This window comes from Melospiza georgiana, chromosome 1, assembly GCF_028018845.1.
Source record: "Melospiza georgiana isolate bMelGeo1 chromosome 1, bMelGeo1.pri, whole genome shotgun sequence".
Lineage (NCBI taxonomy): Eukaryota > Metazoa > Chordata > Aves > Passeriformes > Passerellidae > Melospiza > Melospiza georgiana.
In genome coordinates, this window is record NC_080430.1 from 29,891,284 (window position 1) to 29,914,216 (window position 22,933).

Sequence of the window (22,933 nt, forward strand, 5' to 3'; positions counted from 1 at the left end):
AATCAAAATCAAGCTACACTGGGAAAAAATGCAGTGTCAGTGACTGCTTCTTTTCCTTGGTGCTTGCCAGAAGCACAATAAAAACTGAATTCTGGTAAACAATTGGGCTGGGAAATGGGCTGAGGGAGACAGATGTCATAAAAAATTACCAGTCTGAAGCTGAAAGTGCAGGCACTGGGGCACAAAGATTTGAACCCATTTTCACTCTGCCTTTGGTATCTCACTGTAGGCACCCAGAGCAGGGCATTAGTCATCAAACTGTGTGCCTTTACAGACTATTCAAAATCAGGTGCAAATTGGATTGAGTTGGGCAGGAATAATCTTGCTGCAAACTCTGGCCTACAGGAACACTGTTAGCATCAGCTTATTCTTGAACTCCCAAACCTCCCTCGACAGCAATGAAGGGATTGTCTGCACATTGGTGGATGGTTGATAAGCTGAACTACAATTTTTCAGATCAATGTTATGGGTAAAGAGGAAGGAGATACAAAATAAAAAAACACTTTTTCAGGTCTCAAAGTGAATGTGCTTGTCTTCAGAAACAAAAGCCAAACAAAAAGCAGTGAGGAGTGGCAAGTGTCTGAGGCAGGGAGAACAGAGCAACCAAAGTGTGACCCTTCTCTGGTGGAATGACCTACAGACAGGAGAAGTTGCTGTATCTTCAGAAATTGCCAAGTGATTGGAAACTTTATGTCTTTGGAAGCTTCTCTTTGGATGGCACATAGAACAACACTGTGGGGATGATGATATTTTGATGTCACATAGAAATACAAATCTGAATACACCAAAGGCTCCACGAGATCCAAAAGATTTTTGTTCTGCAGCCTACATTAATTTTTAAGATGAGCTTAATGAAAGTTGGGTCTATTATGCCACTTATTACAATAGGTAACATCTCACTTTCTTTCTCTTTGCTTTTTGGTATAGTTTTGGGGTGTTGGGGTTTTTTTGTTAATAATGCCACCATCTTCTATTCTTTTCATTTCTTCTTCAGAGTACCATCAAGCCTTTTTTTTTCAAGCTAGGTTGTCTGAAAAGCTAAACAAAAAAAGACTGAATAGAAAATCTTCTACCTAACTGACTGAAGACAAAGTAATACAGATTTCAGATTTTGCATGAAGTGGGTTAGTTTCAGTATACAAATCTAATTCACTCAACTTTGCATTTGTGAAAAGCATTTCTTGGGCCACATTTTGCATTCTCTTTTCTAAAGAACACTACCCAAGGAATACTAATTAGAGTGCTTAAGGAGTAAGGTAAGCAAGGCTGGCAGAGTCTGAGCTTCTATTTACTTTCTGTTATCTCTGTCCAAATGTTCAAAGCAATATGGGTGGTGACTGATTCACTAGTTAAATTCAAAACAGCATGTGTGTACAAAAGGCTGCCAAGTTTCTCATGTATACTGCTATTTGTGAGAAGCTATGCACAGACAAAAAACGATCAGCCAGTTTCTTAATTTCATTTTATATCTTTATTCCCATTGTAAGTACTAACAATCACCCAAAAACCATTTAAATTTGGTTTGGATACACAATAGCATTAATCATAGCCTAGTTTCTTTTCTTTTTTACTGCAGTTTTAGTATTTTGTGATCTGTTCTAGTAGTTCTGTTGTTGGTGTATTTGCTTCCAGCAAATTGGACTTCTCAGTCTTTGTAGATTATTTTAAAAGATTGCTAAAGATTAAAAAGCCATAATGCAATGATTAACAGTACATTAATAAAGCTTATTATCTTCCATTTAGGATTAGTACTAAGTATATTGGATGACCCAAAACTTACTTTTTCTTGTGCATTGTCCATTCTCTTTTCAAAAATAAATCCATAAACAACTAAACAACCATAATATTTTTTTTTTATTACAGGACTTCACTGCGGTATAATTTTTAATTGGATTGAAATCCTCTTAGGAGAATGAGGTAAATAAAACAATCCTAAAAAATAAAAGCTCTGTTTAAGCAAATGATGTTGCACACAAACCAATGTTAATGCAGTATCACGGTGTATAAATTAGAGTGGATAGAAAACATGAAGGGTTTTATAAATTCACCTTCTTATTATTTGTGGAAAACACATCACAGATTGCATTTTTGTCTTCAAGCAAACAAGAATAACAAAATACAGTCAAAGAGACATCTTTCATCATGTCTTTTAAAAGCCTGTGGGACAAATTCCTTCATCAAATTTATTAATGTAAAAGCACATTCAGAAAACTTATTTGTGAGAGCTGTCCTGTTAAATTATGAATACCAGTAATAAATTCTTTAGTTCTTCATTTATTTGTGTGCTCTGCATATGGACAGACATGAATATATGTATGAATAAAATATGCCTATTCTATAGCCATACACAGAGCTAATATGAATGCTTATGTTGTACAATGTCAGAAAAGGACAAATTATTAATCAAAGCAGAGAGAAGAAAGAAGCAAAGAAGAAAGCAGATGATGCACAAGAAATTTGTTAGTTATCTTTGCATGACTTGTGTGTGGAATAAAATGTATGCCTTGGGTATAGAACCATCAGCTGACAACTCTTTATTTTATTTTGGAATGAAGGAAGTTTGGGACCAAGATCGGCTTCTAAAATGGATTTAAACCAGAGATATAAATAGTCATGTGAAGGGAAAGGGACCAAGCAGGGAGCTTGTTATCCTAAGTTTTGTCTGAGCACCAGAGGGAGTGGAACATGGTGGGAGTAAGGGGAGGGATGCTGTTTATAGAGGGAAACTTGCTGAACTGACAGTGATAGACTGAATCAGGGACTCACTGGACAATTCTAGTGGGGATGCTTCTCCAAGACTTTATTCATATCAAATATGTAAGACACTAACCTAGCCCCTTCATAAATTGCAGGAGAGACAAAATCCTGGGTCTGATGCATAGGGAAAGACACGTTTTCAGGGACGCTGCTTGTATTGCTCTTAGTGGTTGTGATACCTGGAGACACTCCACATAATAACCATTCACCATTTCATCTTCCTGTCCCAATGGTCTGCACTTGACTATCAGTGCTGAGTATCTTTGAGTTCATAATGCTTGCTCTCCTTGCTGCTATTTACTACAGACCTCTGCTAACCAGCAAGAGATACGAATTGTATTCTTATGCATGAATTAACAGACTCTTCCTATTTCAGTGGAGCTACAGGAGCTCTGAATGATGGCACACGGGCACTGGAAGAAGTGCAGCACCACGGAGGCTACAGCCAGAGCTCACTGCGTCTGGAAAACTGGGGCTTGGCACCTCCTTGTACCCATGTGTATCTTTTCTCTGATTTGAGGCTACCTGCATTCCACAGAGAACGGGCACCTGACCTTTCCAATACTTCCTGCAATTGGCATTTCTCTTTATGGCAAGAAAGCCACACTCTGTAAGGAACTCTACACTCACTAAGAGGTATTACAGCAGCAATTTTAAAATAATTTCACATAAAGTTGAGCTGTGCTTTATCTGAAATAAAACTTAATTCATGCAGTCCTAGAGTACGACACACATACATACTTAAAGACCATTTTGCATGAATGCTTTGGTGTCCTCTGTGCACCTTTAAAATGATCAGTACCTTGAAAAACATTTCAGTATCATTCCTCACAGTATATACCCAGTGTATCTCAGAATTATTTGTATTTCCTTTTACACTTTATGCATAATATTAGACTGTATTTTAAATATCAAAAATATGCTATTAAATGATCTTAATAATAAATGGCATAAATCCAGAGTTTTCAACAAAGAATAAAATTACTTAAGACCTTTGGTGAACAGATGATGAAAACTAACATTTCCAAAACCTACACATGATTTATGGTCTTATGCTACCAGCAGCTGGCCAATAAGCTCTGGGTTTCTGTCCTTTATCAATGCCATGATAAGAGCAGCAGCAGAATTTACTGTCTCCTGAAGCAGCAAAGGGTCCTGGAACAAAGAGAAAAAGAAAAATGAGGGAGTAGGGAAAACAATGTATTTACAAAAGTGGAAAAAGTAAATATTTAAAATCCATTTTCAATTATGCCAAATTACCATATTATTGCTGAAGGAACAAAGCTCTTTATTAGAAGAAGAACTTCTAAAACTTTTATTTTAAGAAAGTGCAATTTCATGGTAATAACTGTTTTCTCCAATCTTCTTGTTGCAAAACTGCTAGAATTCCATCTATTCAGAGACCACCAAAAAACTTGATTCTGTCACTGGCTTCCTAACTGAATTTTAAAATCTAAAAGGCATTAAAATTTTTGGGGTTGAAAACATGGAACAAAATACAGGATTTAATTGACTGGCAGAGTTAAAGACCTGCAACTTTAGGCACCTACTGAGTCCCATCTGCAGTCTACCAACTACTTGAATTCACAAAGGCATTCAAGCACTGTGATTTCAATGGTTTAGGTTGATTTTTGTATCAAATAACTTCAAAAAGTAGTCTGGTTTTGATAGGCAAGTATAGAAACCAACAGAGGAAACAGCAATAAAATGAAACACTGATTATAATTGAGCACTCCAGTTCATATTTGAAAGATTCCTGTGTCTAATTACCAAGTTTTCTTAATTGTATGGCCTATAAAAAGTTGGCCTCTTGCTACCAGTAAGATTTCCATTTGTGCACTGGGGAAATAGCAACAGGTATAGTCAGGCATGGACACATCCCTGGAGTGAGAAATAGGAGAGAACAATTTCTGTGAAGCAACAGAGAAAAAGAAAGGTCTACAAAACTCTAGAGGTAGCGGGAATCTACAAAGAGAAATCAAGAGCTGTTCTCCATGGCCATGATGGATGAAACAATAGGTTTTATCCATCCATTTATTCCATGATGGAAGCAATAGATCAGGACGAGTATACAGTGGAAGAGATTATTGGACACATCAAGGAAACTCATCAGGAGAGTCCTATAACATAAGACTCACATCCATGTAAAATGTGACACAGATAGATCTTCCTGCCTTGGGTAGGAGGATGGAGCAGTTTGATTCCACATCTTTTCACCTCTTTTTCTAAGATGCTGCACAAAGGAAGAATTTGTAGAGAACACTTAAGAAATTTGGACTAGCGGACAAAGAAGAAATTGTTTCCACAACTTATACAAAAACACAATATCAAAACATGCTCTTTAATAAATAAGGCAACTGCTGAAGGGACCTGCCTATTCAGCTAGCACAGAGGGGAACTGGAGACTAAGAAGTTGCAGGTGAACAAGAAAAAACTGAATGGGAAAAGGTGTCCCTGGAACATTCTCAGTAAGGAAACAGGTCCAGTGGAGAGTCACAAAAAATGATGAGAGGGCTGGAGCACCTCCCATCCTATGAAGAAGGGTTGGGGTTGTTCTGCTTGGAGAAGGGAAGGCCCTGGGGTGACCTTGTGCAGCCTTTCAGCACTTCGAGAGGGCCTACAAGAAAGATGTGGCCAGATCTTTTAGTAGGGTCTGTGGTGACAGGACAAGGGGCATGGTTTAAACTAAAATAGAGTCAATTCAGACTAGATATAGCAAAGAAAGTTTTTGTGATGGGCAGGTAAAACAATGTAACAGTTTTCTTAGGGAGGTGGTGGATACCCCTCAAGACATTCAAGGTCAGGTTGGTCAGGGCTCTGAGCCACCTGATCTAGTTGAAGATGTTCCTGCTTACTGGAGCAGGGTCTGAATAGGCAACTAACTTTCCAAGGACCTTCCAAACCAAACTATTCTATGATTCTACGATAATGCTCTTATTAACTTTTTTACTTATGTAAATGAAATTAAACATGCCAGAGATTCTAACTGGATTGAATTAGAAATAGCTAGTTTATAACTGATTTTTTTATCATTCTGGAAAAAATTATTTTTGTATTTGCCTAGCATTTTGTCATAAATATCATCAAATAATTAAATTTGTAACCTCGCAAAAGATTACACTTCTCACAAATTCATGTTATATATTTCAATATGCAGTAAAATTTTTTTATTAGAGTTCTACAAAACTGTGGTAGAATAAAAACGTTGATGACGTGTGCCTTGCTCGAGTGACGCCTTTTCAGTTAAACAAGGAGTGCAGAAGGCTGCTGAGGTCCTGCTCCTTCAGAACCCTTTGTCATGGGCCAAGGGTGCAAAGGCAAACTCAGACTCCACTGCTGTGGTTCAGCAGGGCACTCAGTCCCTCTTTTCCCATGGGTATGGAGTGCTGGATAAAGCACAAGGAGAGCGGAAGTCTCATGCACAACCACTCAGATGGCAAACGCTGCAGCTGCTTTCAGAATCCAGCAATGCAGCTCTTGCTATTCAGCAATGCCAAAGCTCCTTGTGCCCTTCATCACTTTTTGTTCAGTCTATCTCAAGAAGCACTTCACAATTACAGACACTGTCTTCCAAATGGGCTTCCAGCCATATCTGAAGTTGGCTGGAGGTGTATAGTATTTTTTTTCCATTTCACAAAAAGAAACAAAATACACCTGGCCCAGAATGCTCTTAATGTTTCTCCCAATAAATCTTTCCACATCCTCTGTTGGTTACTGGATTCACCGCACATTCCTTTGCAGTAATAAATTATTTAAGTCTCTGAACATAAAAGGAAGCAAGAGAAAGAAATTTAACTTTCACAGGAGAGATTGAAAGTGACACCCTAAGATTCCTTTAGACTGAAAAAAGCCTTTTCTAAAGCTAAATCTAAGGCTTTAGTGCTAATTTCCATGTTCTTAAGGAAAAACATGCAAAGAATTATGAGCAATATTTGGAAGGCAGGCAATGTGGCAGAATAATGTGCACAGAAACCTGCATGTAGAAGTTGTCTAAAAACCACTGAAACTGACTGCTGAATTGAAATTGGTTCAAAACCAGAAACATAGTAAGTAAGCAGCACAAATTAGAACTGCAAGCTTTACAGTTACTTCACTTCTAATAATCTGATTATTAATACCATCATTATAACTCTTCAGGAAACCTACTGGCCCCTGTGTAGGATTGGTCACTCTATGTCTGTTTTTTGGAAATAACCATAAGTGTTTTTCTTTAAAGGAATATATGTCATCTCATTTAGGAAAACTATGTAAAAATGCAATAGAAAATATATTCTTATTTTAAATACAGTTCCATTTGATGGTTTAACTGCCTCATGAATTACATAGTGAGGATTTCAATTAGGCAATCCTCTAAAGTATTTATCATAGGGGTTATTAATTTTAGATTTGTGCTAAGGGTCCTTCCCAGTAACATTATCCCATTCTGATCTCAAGGTCACCCATTCACTGAAGAGTGTCCAGGACCTGGGCCCAGGAGCCAGCCTCTGAGTGCAGGAGAAATCAGTGCCACAGAAATCAAATCAAGTACGTGCTGACTTCAACTTGCTTTACTCTCACAGCCACAGTCTCACTGGAAGGAGGTAGTGAATAACACCATGAACTGGACTCCTCCAGGAATTTCAATTTTTCTATCCTGTATCTTTCTGAGAATCAAGACTCACTCTTATGATAAGAATCATTATCGTAGTATCTCATGGTCACTGCCTGGGTATAACTTAAAACTTTTGTTCATCATTTCTAGTCATTATCACAATCACCCACCCCCAACAAAATAAAAACCAAAAAACCCCAAACAAACAAACAAAAACAAACAAAAAACCCAGAAAATAACTTAGCAAAAATTTTAGCTACTGAAAGGTAACACATTGTTCAATGACTGATGAAACAGCTAAACTATATTTTAGGTATTTTTTGTTTCAAAATCCTGCTAGGACTCTATTTATTTTAGGCCATCACTCTGCCTGTAAGCAGTTATTTTCAACATAATTTGAACACCAGAAGCTGTTCTAAAGAAAATTAAAAAGAAATAAAATAACAGGACTTAACAACAACCCGGGAAAGGAAAATAATCCTGTGGGCCCTTATTAATTTAAAGTTAAACAAACAAGTGAACACTTCAAGTCCTCTGACTATACCCTTGAAACACTCATGGTTTTGACACTGCAATGTTATTTCTGGCAACAATGCTGATTACAGCTGATAGTGCCTACAGGGAAGCTTCAATAAGGATGCCAGGACAAACTTAATCTACCACACCTAACTCCATTGCACATACAGGCCTCCAAACTTCTTTTATATTCAATGGCATAGCACTAAATCTTTCAAAAATCTCCTTATTAGTTGCAGGAAGTCAAATAACCAAGCAGAACCACGTCTTCACATGTTTAATTGCCTGACATGTTTGCCTATATTGTAACCAGGATAAAAGCCAGGATGTCAGAGCAGGAGGATCAATACAAATCCTCCTCTCCTGCAGCCCCGAGAGCTCTCACACGTTCCTGCCCACCCACTGCTCAGCACGGCCAGTCCCAGGCACAGAGCACCCTGCAGCGCGCCAGGCAGTGCCTGCACGGCCCTGCACACACTGCTCTGAGAAAACAGGAATAGCACTTGCCCTCATTAAAGAAATCCTTTAAAAAGACTGTGACCTTTGAAGACTTGGAGGCAGTAATGACTTTAATGGATTAATAACTGAAGTTCCACATGATCAGCTGGTGCGCCATGAACTCCCCTCAAACCATTGTGATATTCACTGTCTACTCATTTCATCCAGTTGACTGAAATGATTCTCCTGTAAAAAGAAAAACCACCCCCCAACCATTTCTTGGCCATTATTAAATAGAAATTTTTATTGTTTGAAAGGATTATTAACTACATTTATAAGCTAAAACCAAAACTTTTACCACTTTATATTTATGTACTTTGGAAAAAAAAAGTATTCAGAAACACTGCCAATGTTAGAAACCATAAATCCACATAACAGCACTTTGATTCCAAAATAAAATATCTACTTTGTCTGTTATTAAATAGTGAAAATATTCCAATGTGACCATGTTGTGTGATGGCTGTAACTCATACTCAGAATTTATTTGATGTATAATTTCTGACTGTAGGGGTTCTCTGGTCTGCAGATTAAGACTGGGAATGGCTACAGGGACAGAGTTAAAGTTGTGTTTGGAATATGTAATCTGATATTTTACAAATGTGCATTTATTTAAGAAACTGTGAGGATATCTGAATACTTACTGACATTTCCCTTACAATTAATTTCCTTGCTTCAATCTGTTTAGGATTTCGGTTTTTTCCCCAACTGAAACTTCACATATAGGCATTTCAATGTACATATGTACTAGCTTTGTTTAAGAATAGTTTGAAAAACACACCTATCCTTTTCAGCTCAAAAAAAAGAAAGCCTCTGCAGGTATCACCTCTGTCTTGTACTGCTGAAAGAATAAAACTGCTGTGTTCCATTATTTGCACTCTGTCTTGCTCTAATATTATTTGACATTCCATTAAATAAAGTTTTTTAAAACTAATAGAATTGTATAGTCCTGATTATATGGCTGACAGAAAGCCTGAGAACAGGATTTAAAGACACTGCTAAACTTAGGCAATATCAGTATGAACACGGTTATGTTTGCACCAGGAACACAAGGAGGGTCAGAGCATGTGCTGGCATGCAGGCATGCTCCTGCCCTTGCTGTTCCATTGTAAGCCTGCTCCCTGGCACAGTTTTGGCTCCTGACAGCTAACATGTTTCCAGACAATGGCTGGGCACGGTTCAGGGGACAGCACAGGCCAAGGAATGCTCCCAAGGGACAGGCTGAATGAGGCCACCCTCTTTTGGGAATGAGAATGTAGCCATATGGAGATGACGCATGCTGTGCCTTTTAGCCCTAGGACAACAGAACCATCCCTGGCCTGTTTTTCTTACCAGTATGGATACAGCCTACACACCACTGGGAAGTGACACTTGAGCCTTTCTGTCCTTACCAGATGCATCAAGAATACACAGAGCCACAATCAAACAGTGCCCCCCAGATTAAGGCATAAATTTCATGTTGCTACCACAGCCAAGCAGTGTCATTAAAAAAACAAAAAGTAACTCTGTAGACACCTTTCCCACTAAAACAGAGAAGGAGAGAGGGATGAACCACACTACAAGACAGTAATTGTGCTGTACTGCACATTCTTGCTACCTTAGGGAAAAGGCTGGAGCCAACAGAAGGAACTCATGCCCCCAGGAGAAATGGGCAGAAAAGTGCTGAAACAGCCTCTGTTCTGGGAAGCATCTTGCTAAGGAATATGACGGCTGTACAAGAGGAGCTGCTGCTAATCTAAAACTCCACAGAATGCTGCAATTTATACTAAGGCTATACCAGATCCCTCCAAAACTCACCTGACATCACATACTGAGTGTTTCATCTGCTCCAAGAGAAACTGAGTGGAGAATCTAGCCTCTAAAACCTCAACACTTGAAATGTTCTTCCTCAATTAATACTTTCAATTGAAGCAGTTGTTCTGAAGAGGGACTGAGGTTCTTCCACTACCAGAAATCAATGACCTAACATGGTTTGTTGTTTAATCATACCAGGAGGAATTCATCTGTAGATTCACAAAGAAGCATTTTTCCCCCTCAAGATATGTACTGGCATGCATCTACACATTAAAGAAACCTCCATTTCTGTAATAGTACAAATTATCTGAGGTCTCCTTTCTTCTTAAAATGCTTCCACATCACATTTTTAATCCATTTGCCAAAGGATCTATTGATAAGTGTCATCTCATACATGATATCAATGCAACAATTTATCTCAATAAGGAGATAGCTATGCAGATCATTCTAAAAGATAAGGAAAGTATTTCTGTGGATATTTTTAGGTTTTCTTTCAAGTAATACATAAGTAATTAAGGTAGCACTTGAGTTCAGGTAGGTAGCTGGGATCAAAATTACTAGAGCAGGTTCATAATTGAACGTCTGTACACATAGCCTTCCTTTCTGAACTAAGAAAATGCAATCAATTTTTCATTAGTGGATACTCCTCAAAATAGAAATAATTTTGAAACCTAGATACTGAGGATGCAATGAGGATTGGAAAAAAGTGAGTGGCACAGGAAGAACCAAGCTGTCACTGTGCTTATGAAGTTTAGCAAACCACTTAATTGGTGAACTCTGATAGATCTGAGTTAATTCCCTGTAGTTAAATGGGCATACATTCACGATAATCAAGCCAAATCTGGATAAATTGTGCATAAATACTGTACTGTAACTCTCTCTCACACTTTTGATCAGCCATGTGTCTTATAGCTTATACAAAGAAATTGGAGAGCCATCAAAATTTAAAATGTGTGAATCTACTGAGAACAAACAAATATTTTAAATCTTCTGGAGTCTGTGAGGATTAAGTCTCTGGTGCTTTTGCTTTTATCTTTTCATGTAAGATTCACAGATTTAAACCTGAAGATAAACATTACTCATTTGTTAAAAATAAAAAAAGTCCAACAAAACAGCACAAGCAAATAAACAAACTAACAAAAACTCAAATAGGATTCCTTTCTTTAGTATGACAAGAATAGACAGATTCACCCTAGACCAGCAGGTTTAGAACAGCTCCATTATCTGCATATTCTACAGCATGTAAGTGGCCAGGATTCAGTTCCTTCCTTCAGTTCTCCAATCTTTTTTTCCCCCTGTAAAAAGCACTGCTTGCGTGATCATGCCGAATGATCAATAAAAATTCCTGGACCAAAAAAATTCTGTGAAGAGCTTGTTATGAAGAACACTTTCAGTACATTCAATCACTGCATCTTAGGCAAGAGTTTTCATTCAGCACTTAGCCACTATCTGATGGAAGCTCTTTACAAGAGTGAGTGTGCCAGCAGTGACGGCACAATGCCTGTGAATCATCTTGCCCTCTAAGTTGCTCCAAAAGCTACCTAATCCTTGAGCTAGCAGCAGGTCTGCCACCTGTATGGGACTGGTACAAAAGTACTGGCAGAAATAGGCCATTTAACAGATGTGGCTGTCTGCAAAACTATATTATGTGTTTGAGGTTTCTTAAAGGTGGTCTCTTAATACAGTATGTTACCAAATATGAAATATTAATATTAACATAATATGTATTCATGTTAATATATGTTACTGTGCTACCCACAGGGTCTATGAGGTGTCTCTCTGGTAACCTTGCAAAAAACAACACCATCAGGGTTTTTAAGGGGAAGGAAAAAATTATTCTTGTCATCAGTACAGGAAAGCTGAAATGTTCCAGAGGCACAGGAACCTTGCTTTCTGCTCTGAAAAACTTGCTCACTGTGACTTGCTGAAAAGCTAAGACTTGTCTGAAGTCAGCTGAAGCTGTAGCAAGTCACTCCTCTGTTTTCAGAAAGTTGTGGATCAATTCAATAGCACTAATAAATTCAAGTGGAAGTAGGATTTAAGCCTTCCACACAGCAGCAGGACATAGAATCACAGAATATCCTCAGCTGAAAGGGACCCACAAGGATCATTGAAGTCCCAACTCCTGGGCCTGCACAGGACAGCTCCAAAAATCACTCCACGGGCCTGAGAACATTTTCCAAACACTTCTTGAACTCTGCCAGGCTTGGTACTGTCACTACTTCCCTGAGGAGCCTGTCCAAGTTCCCAGCCACCCTCTGGGTGAAGAACCTTTTCCTGTTATCCAACCTAAATCTCCCCTGACACAGCTTCATGCCATTACTTGGGTCTGTCACTGGTCACCAGAGAGAAGAGATCAGTGCCTGCTCCTGCACTTCCCTTGTGAAGAAGTTATAACAGCATTCCCCTCAGAGTGTTTGTGTCGTGGGTTATCTGCTGTCTTGTCCACTGTGAGAGTCCATCAATACTTCATTGGCTGCAGCACGGAGTTTTGCAGCTAGCCAGGAATACAGAGCAGACCCACCACAGAAAAAATGAGTTAACAGGTGCTGGCCTCCTGCAAAACATAACATCCTCATCACACAAATCATTTACAGACCACTGCACTTCTCCAGGCACCAAGCAAAGATGGAGCAGCTACAGATCTGTACGACTGCATTTGACATATGGGGGCTGGTAGCAGAGCAAAAGCAGCTCAGCACAGCTTAGCTGGCTTTCTCCTATTACAAACAGAGAAATGCAGCAGTTTCAAGCTCTGTTTCACTTGATGACTGTTGTTTTAGCCCTAGCTGGCAATGAGAAGGAAGGCAAAAATGAGATTGTAGAGAAGACAAAGAGAAGTGGTAGGGGAGCAAGTCAGAAGGGGGAAAAGGAAAAATCACAGAGTTAAAAGTTTTAATAGAAAACTATCTCACCCTGAAAATATTTTTAAAAACCCACTGCTAAAGATCAGGTGAGATTATATCAATGTCAGAGGCTCTGTCGACAGATAGCTGTGCCATATACTGCAGGTGAAATCAGTAATTTAAAAAAATCTTCAAAGAAGCACAGAGGACATTTCTACCCAGTGAGATCTGGGGTCGTCAGTGTAACTGTATTACAAAAGAAAAATAATAAATTACAAAAAAATTCCAAAAACTACCTATTGGGAATAGAGGAAACAATACAGCACTTCTTCAATAAACTTCTAGCACAAGCAAAAAGTACATATTTAGGGTATATTCAACACAGTATATTTCACTATTAGAGGTTTTTCCTTTCTATACCATATTGCATTGACAACATTGATTGGTTTTGTCACTTTTCAAGAAAATAATTAACACAGTAGTTCACAAACATCTAAGTTGATAACATTGTACAAGACATGAAATGCTTTCACTACCAGATTACAGAACTTGGCATACAAATGTGCTGCAACAGTTTCATATACTTTGTGACATACAATTTGTGATTGTGACTAGCAGGGTTATATAAAAAGACTGGACATCTTTTAATTAATGACTAACAAAATTGTAAGGTTTTTGGAAAGAATGAGTGATGCATTTGAATCTCCTGGGGGGATGCTAAAAATCAGTGCAGAGGAAATGTGAGCTTTTTTTTTTCCCTTTCTTCCAGTCTAAAGCACATTTTTCTTCCCTTCTATAAGTGCTAACTTTATATGTAATATAAGCATAATAGATATTCAGCTCTCCAAAATAAGAAGAGGCATGTGTCCCTTCAGTCTTTAAAATCTTCATTATACAACTCCTACAGACTGTGAATAATCTGAAATACAAGCACACGGCTGCAGTAACGAATTGATTGGAAACATTCCTTTTGATTACAGATATTTTATTTGAGATGGCTCAGAGGAAAAACCATATGGCCTTCTAAAAAGCAACAACAACAGAAATTCTTCTTTGGGGAAAGAAGTAAACAAAACCCAAGAGATACTGAGGGACAAAGTATGCGTAGACATGTGCTGGGCTATTGTTCACATCCAGCCCTGTGGCTTCCAAACTTTTAGGATGATAAAATCAGTTCAGTGGGGTAAAGGCCACATTCCAATCTTGGTTACAGAAATACAAACTAAAAGCAATGACAGTATTACAAGCCTGGTTACTTTGCAGTTGCAGAGACTGAATTTCAATTTTAAACTCTGTATTTTGCTACAGGAGATCTAATATGCAATTTGTTTTAAACTGTTCTCGCAAAATTTCAAAAGCATCTTTAAAGTGACTCAGATGTCAGTGTTTTGGGCAGCAAGACACAGTGAGAGCGAGTGACTGTTCAGAAGATCACTGTTAATCATTTGATATCACAGATTTCCCTAATTTGATACTCTTAATTGAATCTAGCTAGTTGCATACAAAGTGGCTCTCAAGTTGCATCATCTCATCATTCTGTGAGGAGGGATTGATTGCAGCATAAATCATAAAAACTTCGTGTATACAAGTTACACACTGAAATATAAAAACATCTTTGAATCACACCTGAATGTCCATCCTACAGCTTTCATCTTATCACTCAGATTCTACTTCTCTGACTACATGTCTGTGATGTTAAGGCATAGTTTATGTCCATCTCTGTATTTTCCTGTCTGTAACTGAGGCTCTACACCCTGCTGCAAAAATATAAATTCCTTGCAATTCAAGACTTTCATGTAAGGCCAAGCTAGTTTACATTTAACAGAAGAACACAAACTACATGAAAAAAACTCAAACAAAAAAACCCCAAAAACAACAAAAAAAACCAACACAGGCTGATGAAAAAGCATCCAGAAATGAGACAAAAGTTACAAGGACATGAGGTGACATCTCTCCTTGGAGAGTAAAAGGAGAGGAGTCAGCAGGGGTAAAACAAGTTACAACAGAATTTAGTAATAAGATTTATTCCCTTTGTCTCTCACACCAATATTAGGTTTTAACACATCAATTTTGCAGTAATTCTGATTGTTCTCAACATTCTTTTGCACAAAACACAAACTTGTTCCAGCTCCAAAGCAGTCTTCACACAGTGAAAGTCATAAGCAGAAAAGGAACTTAAATTTCTTGCAAGGATGAATGATTCCATAAGCAAAGTACCTCAAAGCACAGGTATGCTCAAAGACACTCAAAACTGCTGTGAATGGAGAAAGTGCATTTGCACTCTATTGTTTTCCTTGAGGTATTTTACCTACACAATGTTTACCTACTCACTTAAGACAGGACAATTTATCTGACCAGCACTCTAGGACATGAGCTGAATGAATCCCTACTCAGAAGGCACAAGGAAATAATAATAATAATAACTTCTGAAAATGTTGATCCAAACTCTCAGTTTCTCTATTCTTTATTTCTTTGTCATCCTTAGTCCATAGTCTAAAGTCAGTGCAAATAGAGCATCTGTCCTTTACTTAAAGTTTTCAGCTAAGCAACAGTGGGAGCATATGAATTTTGAATGATTAATTCTAGAGGAAGGATGAGTCTTAAAATCTGGTGTGAGCAGAGGTTCAGAGAGCAGCAGTGACCAGTCTGCACCTAATCCAACAGACAGGGCAGGAAAGTATAAAAACACACTAGGAAACCACTGTGGTAAAGTGCTCTGTTTTCAGTGGGTAGCCAAGAGGAATGGCAAACACCTGACACTCTCTCTTCCCAAGGAAGTGTGGATGGATGTAAAGCCATTTGCTCTCTACAACTCCCTGAGAGGAGGATGCAGCCAAGTGGGGGTCAGACTCAGGCAACCAGTAATAGGGCAAAGAGGAAATGGCCTCAAGTTGCATCAGGGGAGGTGCAGGTTGGAAATCAGGAATAAAATTTTAACAACAGTTAAGCACTGGAACAGGCTACCCAGGGAAGTGGTAGAGTCACCATCCTTGGAAGTATTAAAAAAATTATTAGATGTGGCACTTCGCAATATGATTTAGTGGGAACTGTGGTATTCTATCAAAGGTGGAACTTAATGAACTTGGAGGTCTTCTCCAACCTTAATGCTCCTGCTTTGATGGCTACTCTGAGTCTCACCCCCACCTGCTCATCCTTCTACTGTTAAATCAAATGGAGGCCTCTCTCCTGCCATAGCTACTGATTAAACCATGGCACAGCTGGAGGGTAAATAGCCAGTTTCCATAAAAAGCCCTTGAGTGAAGCCCAGTGATAGGCAGGCAGAAAAGAGCACATAACTTGCCTGGCAGCAAAACCATGGCAAACAGATAAAGCAGTTAGTAGCATTCCTCAGGGTTCACCAGTAAATCCTTATCCTTCAACTCATAATGTATAATCCTTATAGCTGTAAAGGGACAGATGTGCTTGCCTTTAGATTCTAGTTTTCTCTTAGGCTATGAGGGTCCAGCTACACCACAAAGATAGAGCTCACAGATGTTCTTTTACATAAAAATCTGTTTGCCAAGACAGACTTCTCTCTCTTTCTGCCAACAAGTATCAGCCCAAATCACATAACACAATAGCCTGTCTATACACAAACAAAAGCACTCAAAATGAAAATATATCCAAGTGGTAAAACTAGTAAAATAAAAAAACAATATTGTGCTTTTAGAAGAAATGCTATTTTAAAGATTTTAAAAGAAACAGAAAGAAATAGAATAAAATAAGAATAAAAAGGGGATGAGTCTTGTTTTAGCAGATGGATTAATTTCACCCTATAATTAAGATATTCTATTAAAAATAAGGCATATTAAATATTTTATTAGCTATGAACACATATGTTTTTATGGGATTATCATTCAGTGTTAATCCTTTTCTTCGTGTATGTTGTATCTTGAGTTGCATAACAGAAGAGACTAAGAGACCTTTAACACTTTCAATTAAACTGTTACCAAAGTTTCCTTTCAAAAATTCTAAAACCATCTTGTGCCTACTTGCAACTTAAAATATGTCTGTGACTGGCTGCACAGGCAAGTTTGGTTCTCCCTAGTACCTTCTGTACTAGGCATTGAAGAAACTATCTATAGAAGTTTCCAAGGGCATGATTAAACTTGATATGTAAGAGTTTATCACATCACTCAGTCTTTACTTTAAAATGTGGGTCATCCAAAGCTAATTGAAATGCATGGGCTGAACAAGTGACCAATGTTATTTTCACAGTGATGGATAGCATTAATATTTTTCATAAGAAAATGGACTGCCATTTTTCCAAAATAGTAAGGTAGAAGAGGTGATATTGTAGACTCTTGTAGACTACCTGCATGTGAAATGTTTTTTTTACCTTTCCCTATAAAAATTGAATATTCATCTAAATTGCTGTTGCCACTATTTAGAAGTGATGCAAGAATCATGATTATCATGAGACTTGTATAATTCACTTGCAAAATGTCTAAAGTATTTTAAAATATGCTAATTTTGAACAATATTTAAAACAAACTGAAGAATAATTTAGAGGGTTTAACAAAATTGTTGGCTTATTCTCTGAATAGAACAGTCAAAAATGAAAGCAAACAGAACACTAAGTAGCCTCCAATCTCATAGCAAAAATCTTGATAGCATCTAACCATTACAGATCCTGGATATAATACTGCTGAGGAATTTTAAACTCCTTTTAAAAAGTCAATACTTTTTTTTTTATAGAAACTGCATAACAATTACAACATTTATGTTTAAGGGAAATGTAGTGGCTTAGTTTTGCAGAGTTCTGGTCTCGGTATCCACAGTTACCGAGGAAATAATACTTATGAAAAGGTCAGTTAGTCAAGTGGGAACACTGGATGGCACAGATATGAATCCCAGCACTCACCCTGTGGGCTCAGTTATGAGAGCCTGCAGAGTTATTATGTCATAGATTTATTTGGTAAAAAAAGGAAAGGAATGTAGCTCTGTTTAAGCCTTATCCAGCATTAAAAACCAGTTCTGCTGTTCAAATAATTTACGTGTTAGTTCCAACTAGAAAGCACAACTTTTACTTTTTCTCTTAATTTGACTCACTTTTATCTTTTTTTCCTTCCAGCTTCAGTATTTGCTTCCAAATTCACAGCTGCATTTAGCAGCGCATGTATCCTTTTACATGGACACTGATTTCACATTGTTCGTCTCCTCAGCCTGTATTGATTAGATAAATGTGTGGTTTGGCTTTTCATGGACATGCTTTAAAAGTTTCCTCTGGACAAAAGAAGTAATCTCAGACTCCATTTCCACTAAATCCTCTCTTGATTCAATATCTCTTTTGTCTTCAACAAACTGTATTCCCTTGTGCCCGCTCTTGGCCTCAGTTTTTACCCTGCAGGTTCTGCTTCCATAAATCTGCTGCCCATTCAGTCAGCAGAATTATGTCTGCAGCAGTACAGACGTGCCACAGCCTCTTCTCTTGACACTCCAGCTTGTCCTCAGTCACAATGTCCCCTTCACAATAACTGCTGAGATTCTCTTTCCATTACTTACTTGAAGCTTACCTGGTAAGAACTTCAACTTTTGCTGCTCAAAATGAGATTCCATTCTCCCAGTCAAACAACTCCAACAGCAACATATTCCCTTCAAGGTCCATTAGGAAAACACAGGCTTCTTTTGCTTTAGTTTGTTTGTGGACTTGTTCCAGTCCAAAGACGGGATTTAAAAATCCTTTCTAAGTTACTGCATTTTGACTATTTTGAACAGGTTTCTGTATAACCAGATCAGACACTAGCAGAAAGGATTTCCTGAACTGTTTAGGCTAATTTTCACCTAAAAAATATTCTTGTGTCCATGCATCAGTGATTTACTCTTCCTATAACAGTGATGGTGCAGCACACATTTTTACACTATATAAACTAAATATAGACAATATTATAGAAACATGTTAGAGAAAAAACTTCCTGTCTTCCACTTCCCTGATTTTTTTTCCAAATATTTGCTCTCTTACCAATATCCTGGACAATATAAGCAATGAGTTCCATTATCTAAACTTTCAAGACAAAGGTCTTAGTTTTACAGAGAGAATCATTAAGTCCAAACTCACTACTGAAATCTTTTTCAGTGGCAATTCATATATATGCCAAGAGTATTATTCTTATTGAGAGTAAATTATCTGACTTATTCTTCCTTTTAAGTTTTTCAATATACTTTTATAGGATTCTGAGGATGGAAATTTGAAGTGTCAATTTTAATTTGTGTGTATTTCTTCATGACCAATCTCAAAGCTTTATGAATGTACACTAGAATTAATTTGTTCCAACAAATTTTAAAATAAAAAAGGGCGTTGTACAAAATGATAATAAATATCAGTTAGGGGCATTATAATTTTGCAATGACATTTAAAATTATTAATCAGGAAATCTCTAAACATCAACCTAAATATCAGAAAAAACATATTTTAAAATTCAGAGCTATTTATAAATTGTAAATATGCCAAAAATCATCTTTCCCAAAGCACTTCTAGATTAATTCCACCTCATTAGGATGCATTTAGAGAAATAATAAACTTTAAAGAATCCTTGTTTCTGCAACTACCATCATACTAAGCAAACAAATCACAGAGTCATCAAGGTTGGAAGAGACCTTCAAGACCAGCAAGCCCAACCATCAGCCCAGCACCAGCAGAATCATCCCTAAGCCATATCCTCATGTGCCACATCCAGACACCTCTTGAACACTGCCAGAGAGTGTGACTCCACCATTTCCCTGGGCAACTTATTCCAAAGCCTGACCACTCTTTCAGTGAAACATTTTCTTTTCTAATATTTAAATATGTAACAATCAAATTCATATTCTGGAGTCACTAAATACCAGGAGCTGTAAGGCCAAATCAGTAAGTTGAAGCAATCCTTTATTGTGCTTAATTGATAATGTTCTGAGAAATCTGCCACGGACCCCAGAAAATTTTCTGTGTCCTTGTGTTGGCCACTGTGATGTTATATTCTGCTTTGACTTTGGTATGTGCTTAAAGGAACCAATACTGTATTTACACAATAGATAATACATAAACTGTAATAAGTTATGACAAGCATTGTATTTCAAGACAATTATAATTTGCCTCTAGTAGATTTATAAGGCATGGAACTAAATACCTATTGAGTTTTACCACCCAAGAAGTACTGTTTTGGACTGAAATGCCTGGATTATATTACTGATATAAAATGGAAAATAAACATCAAAATAAGGAAACAAGAAATAGACTGATTTGTGAATCATGTCATTGCACACCAGTTCCAGGACATTAATTTTATCAAGAAGACTGAAGCTACTTATAAAAGCAATTGCTATCAGTTACTTTTCAATTTCTTAAAAGTGTTAGGCAAAGAGAAATACAGTTCAGATGAAAAGAACTAGAAAAGTCTGATAAGCAGCATTACAAAGCAGAAGAATTGCATGATTGTGAGATTCTGCCTGCACCCACTGTTTACAGTTAAATATGATCTGATTTGATAACTTAGAATCTGAAAATAATACTTTTTTAAAGTTCAGATATAAAGAATAGCACTCATTCATGACCAAACAGTCAAAATTCAAGAAGCTTAATTGCTTGCATTCATTAAAAAAGACAGTACATGAATCCTTCTATTTAAGTCAGGTAATTCAGACTGCTGTGTCACTTGCAACTGCACTTAAGGTTTGTAAGTTGTGGAATCTTGTAAAGTTAATTTTGGAATCAGTTCCTTTTCTTGAAAGAACAGCAAAAACATAAAAAGCATCACAAATCACCAGAACAGATTAGTTAGCTACTGCCCAGGTTGCCAGTCCCACCTTATGTAGAGACACATCCAAGATTCAACATCAGCAGATCACCAAGACTTGGTTTTGTTTATTTCACTGGATGGAACCACGTCCCAGCAGAGGCTGTGGGCAATAACAAACTCCCTCAGCCTTACAGTGGGTAGATATGTACTTTCTGATATCACACATAACAAACACCATGTACTTCAGCTGCAAAAACTGAGGATGGCTTCTGGCCACTGCATTGCAAGGTTCTGATGGCATCCCAAGAACAGCGTCTTTCTTGGAAAGGTGTGAAAATGGCTGATATGAATTGCTCATTTGTCACAAATTTATCCATGGTGTACTTAATCTGGGATTCTAAATCTCATTGGCTTTAAGACAAAGCATTATTGACAATTATCTGTACCTCAGATACAGTTAAAATCATTCTTCATAAAACATGTAAAATGCATACCTTTGTTTCTACTATAAAAATTTTCAATTACATCTTCAAATGCCAGCCATCAGAAGCAGAAATCAGCATGAATAATGTGTTCACCCAAAGTATATTTTGTCCACTTCTGCTATCTGTGTATTGCTTTCACTCTTTGGCAAATTCTGCTTTTCAGCTGTAGCTTCAGACATTACATGAAAAGTAAAGAATGAAGACCAGAAGGTGTAACACTATTGTGAAGCTTAAATGAGCAAACTATAGAATTCCATTACATAAATAAAAGCAGGAATCAGATTCCAAAGGCAAGTAAGAAAGGTGAGGAATTTGGCTTGTATATGGGTCAGAGTGTTTTTAAAATGTCCTTTTGTACAACATTAACAGTTCTGAGTGCTTACAGGGATGAAAAAGGGATGTAGCTACAAAAACTTACTTTAAATTTGGACAACCAGATTGACACAATCCACAAAAAAGTCAGAATTACAAAACTAGGCAATGGGAGAACAGCTTTTAACATAGCTAGTAAAATTCACTGCTACATCAGATGAGAGAATCCAAAAATATATTAGAATTAAACACAGATTCACAGAAAAACTTCATTATTTTCAATAGATCTTGGACAGGAAAAGGATGAGTGAGTTCAGAAGTATAATTTTCAAAATCCAACAATACCTGCAAGTCAAGTAGTTGATGTGTTTGACACTATGCTCCTGATATATTCTGCTTTTGGAAAAGCAAAACTGCTAAAACACAGAATCACTAAACCTAAAAAATCTATAAAACTCTCTGTATTAACTTGTCTGACTTACTCTACTCTAACATTACCTCCAATAAAGTGGATGGCTAAATCAGGAAGCTTCTTCCCCTCACGCCCCTTCAAAGATATAAATGAACCTCTCCTTTCCTACACAGTGATTCAGATCAGGAGCCTAACACCTACCATTTATTTAGATATCATAGCTGGATGAAATAATCAAATAATCCATAGTATGAAAAGAAATTATTTTCTCCTTTTATCATTCCATAGAGAACTTTGTATTTGTGAGAAAATCTCATCTAGCAGAGAAAAATTCTTGTGTGGAAGAGGGGCATTTTAAAAAAATCTATTCTAAAGGCAAATATACCCTGATGTATATAAGCAGCAAAACACCAAACTAAGTCCCACAGATTCTTATTTCTCATAAATGCTGCACTTTGTCTGTTGTGATAACTTATGAAGTTATTACTTGAATAGTCACTGAAAATAAAAGCTATATATTGTAAAAAGTATTGTTTCATAATAGAAATATATGTAATTCTGTGCCTGCATTAGCTGTCAGTCATGAACTGAAAATTACAACAGAACTTGATAGAATTAAATTCCTATAAATGGTACCTAAGAGGAGGTTGGAGTTTGTTCAAATTGTACTTCAAAGCAGTTGCTATAGCTGCTCACTCACTCAGCCTTGTATCTTCTGCCTGTCGTTCTCTTGCAGGTTTATTTCCAATTTCCATTTACTGAGTGTCTGTGTAAAAGTTCTACACGTTAAGTAACAGATATATTCCTAAAGACCTGTGATTGTCTGTCTTCAATTTAATTAATTTGCTCAGAATCTTTGTAAATAATGTGAACATAAGGAAATTCAGATTCCAGGCATCTTGATTCCATAGTTTAGTGTAGCAAAGAAGGTTCTACAATGCAAAGCATTAAGTTCAAATATATGGTGGTTTAGTTTACATTAAAAAAATGAGAATTCTTAAAAGAATTTA

The 22,933-nt window shown here is 37.2% G+C and overlaps 1 protein-coding gene across 1 annotated transcript in view; it reads right to left on the reverse strand.

Moving 5' to 3' along the window:
• Positions 1–1,461: 1,461 nt before the first annotated feature.
• Positions 1,462–22,933, reverse strand: part of CRPPA (CDP-L-ribitol pyrophosphorylase A) — a 106,623-nt gene continuing 85,151 nt past the window's right edge. Inside the window, exon 10 of the mRNA XM_058040479.1 lies at positions 1,462–3,912. Coding sequence (XP_057896462.1) covers positions 3,808–3,912 — 105 coding nt within the window. The 3' untranslated portion in view covers positions 1,462–3,807. The remainder of the gene's footprint in view (positions 3,913–22,933) is intronic.